The following is a 2,555-nucleotide window of genomic DNA, read 5'->3' as shown; positions in this document are numbered from 1 at the left end:
TTATAGAGACGGAATGAGTTTTCTTTTCATTTGCATGAATAAAGTTTTCATTTTCTATGGAGACCAACCATTGAAGCTTTGCCTTGAAAAGGTTATCCAAAGTTGAAAATCCTAGTGTAAATGAGAATCGACTGGCATTGAAATGTCATTTTCATTAGTTGTGACCAAACATTTCCTACTTTGCTCAACGTGCACAAAAATGAGGAGTGCAACTGTTCGCGTATCGGAGAGAGAACAAATATCATTTCTTCTTCCTTTATAATTTACTCGATGAACAAACGCAAAGTTTTCACAATGTTTGAATATTGCTGAAAATCAATCATTCAAGTAGTAACGGTTTTTTCTGTTATTATATACGCAAATTGAAAGTAACATTCTTTTCTTAAATCATTGTTCCTTCGTATAGTTTCTATCATCCAGTTAATAGGAAGAAAAAGTGAGCCGTTTACATTCTAGTGATGGAAGAGTGTCCTGTGGACTCAGCGCATGAGGAACGCATGACCGAGCTTGGAGAGCGGATTTCAGATTTGATAGCAACGCCTAAACCATATATGGACAGCATTAAACAACTTGTGTCTTTAGGTAGCAGTTCCAACACTATTGTGTTCTCACTACTGTTAGGTATTTTACTTGGTGCAGCTTCTTATATTGGATTCCAAAGGAGAAAGAGAACCAACGAGCCACTGGATCCCCCGGACCCTCTTCCACTTCCAATTGGCCCCCTTTTTCCCCTTATCCCCACACTCCCCCATGACAATTTTCAAACCAAAGTTGCACTACCATCCTTTACCCGCAATCGACAATTTCATTCACCCATACATACTCTCTCATCACATGACAAATTACCAAATGCAATTCTTTGCTTTTTCAGTTCGTTCATTATTTTTTTGCGCCATTTTACTTAATCACTTTAAATATGTGTATTTCTTTGAATAAAAATCTTTCTTTCTATACTTTCGACGACTATGTTCTCTTTTTTTATTGGTTAGTTTTCACTTTTTTTGTTATTAACTTTTAACAAAAATAATCCTTGCATTTATTGTGTATTTGTAGTATTTGTGTGTCAATGTTGCTATCAAATTTTGCTTATTATCTTTATTTTTGTTGTGTATATTTTTAGTAAATATTGTAAAACTAAACTAAAAATTATTTATTTTTGTCAATTTTGTGGAGAATTAACAAATATAGTCTTTAAAATTAATTCTTTTTTTGTTTTGTTGAGTTTTATGTGTTTATATAATAATTACTTTGAACATTTAATTGTAATAGTTAAAAATTAAGTCATTGATTAAATTTTTTTTATAATGTTTTCAACGTTTCAATTAACTATATTAAATTGTCATTATATTTTCTTTAGGAATTTAATAAGAAGATTATTTTAGAGTAAAAATGTATTATGAAAGCATGGAAACATTATGTAAACAGCATGTAATTGAACTTTCTACTACTACTATCTCATAAAGTTTAACTGACGTTCAAATTTCAATTTTTTTTGCTTTTCGAATTGGAATTTTTCAAACACTCTTCCTGTATGGATTCTCCCAAGACTTTCAATTCACACTCAGTTCTCTTTGCACACTGTCCTCAATTTTAAATGCCCCCATTTCTAATTTACCCATTCTTCCCTGCATCCATAATGGCAATTTTCAAATCAACACAATTGCCTTTCGGTTGGCCCCTCTTCTCCAATTTCCTCACACCCCTTTCCCCCAACCATTTTCCCCCATCGCAATTTCCCCTTCCATCTCTAAATGGGCCCATTCTTCCCCAGCCCACCACAATGGCAATTTCAAATCACGATCACCTTGGGGTTGGCCCCAATTGGCCCCTTTCCCCCTACCCATTTTCCCCCTTGGTAATTTCCCCACTCTCTCCCATTCCCAATTTACCCATTCTTTCCCACCCCACACCCATAATGACAATTTTCTAATCAAAATTGCGCGGGCCCATTTTCAATCGGCCTCTCTTTTAAAATTGCCCATCTTTCCCATTAGCAGAAAAAATCACTAAAAAGTCTGTTTTGTATACTGGTACTCATCATATTATGCAGAATCAGACCCAATAGCAAAATCAAAATCTTCATTTTACAGTATACCAATATGATTCAACAGTGGGTCAATTCTGCAAACAATGGATTCAAACGAGTTTCGGTCAACGATCTGTTTACTATTAAATGCAATTTACAACTATCAGGGAAAGAATGTGGGGATTTTCTCTCATTATGATTCTTGCCAAGCAAACTATCAACTAGGTTATCCTTTATGCGCTAAGATAAAAGACTATAAGTACTAGTTGGTGTTTTGTTTGTCAAAGCTATTTGGGTAAGTTCTTCTAATAGATCCATATGATTATTGTGCATTTGCTATTAAAGAGACTATCGACGATATATAAATATTATATGAAACAAAGTCTAGGATATGAATAACTTTATTTACATATGGGATAGTTTTCGTGTGCTAGTATAAAACATCTTGATGGAAGAGAAGGCTTATGAAAAATGGACAGACAATATACTGTAATTCAAACAACCCATGTCATTCTATTAACACTATCCA

At 33.9% G+C, this 2,555-nt stretch overlaps 2 protein-coding genes across 2 annotated transcripts; one reads left to right on the top strand and one right to left on the bottom strand.

The window, feature by feature from the left end:
* Nucleotides 1–331: 331 nt before the first annotated feature.
* Nucleotides 332–1,477, top strand: Gasu_63620 (cytochrome-b5 reductase). Its single transcript, XM_005702445.1, has one exon. The coding sequence runs from the start codon at nt 459–461 to the stop codon at nt 903–905; it is 447 nt and encodes a 148-aa protein (XP_005702502.1). The 5' UTR covers nt 332–458; the 3' UTR covers nt 906–1,477.
* Nucleotides 1,478–1,510: 33 nt separating this feature from the next.
* Gasu_63610 (uncharacterized protein) lies at nt 1,511–1,961 on the bottom strand. Its single transcript, XM_005702444.1, has 2 exons — nt 1,701–1,961; nt 1,511–1,625 (listed from the first exon to the last, which is right to left on the bottom strand). Exons 1-2 carry the CDS (start codon nt 1,842–1,844, stop codon nt 1,551–1,553), a joined length of 219 nt encoding a protein of 72 aa, XP_005702501.1. The 5' UTR covers nt 1,845–1,961; the 3' UTR covers nt 1,511–1,550.
* Nucleotides 1,962–2,555: the final 594 nt, after the last annotated feature.

Source organism: Galdieria sulphuraria, assembly GCF_000341285.1.
Source record: "Galdieria sulphuraria unplaced genomic scaffold scaf_185, whole genome shotgun sequence".
NCBI classification, from domain to species: domain Eukaryota; phylum Rhodophyta; class Bangiophyceae; order Galdieriales; family Galdieriaceae; genus Galdieria; species Galdieria sulphuraria.
Note: the sequence above shows the minus strand (reverse complement) of the source record. Positions and strands in the feature narration are given on the sequence as shown.

Excerpts from the sequence above, each read along its gene's own strand:
- Gasu_63620 (XM_005702445.1), top strand. The coding sequence starts at position 459 with ATGGAAGAGTGTCCTGTGGACTCAGCGCATGAGGAACGCATGACCGAG.
- Gasu_63610 (XM_005702444.1), bottom strand. The coding sequence starts at position 1,844 with ATGGGTAGGGGGAAAGGGGCCAATTGGGGCCAACCCCAAGGTGATCGT. Across the intron at positions 1,626-1,700 it reads AAAATGGTTGGGGGAAAGGG|GGAAGAATGGGTAAATTAGA; the intron begins GTGTGAGGAAAT and ends TTATGGATGCAG.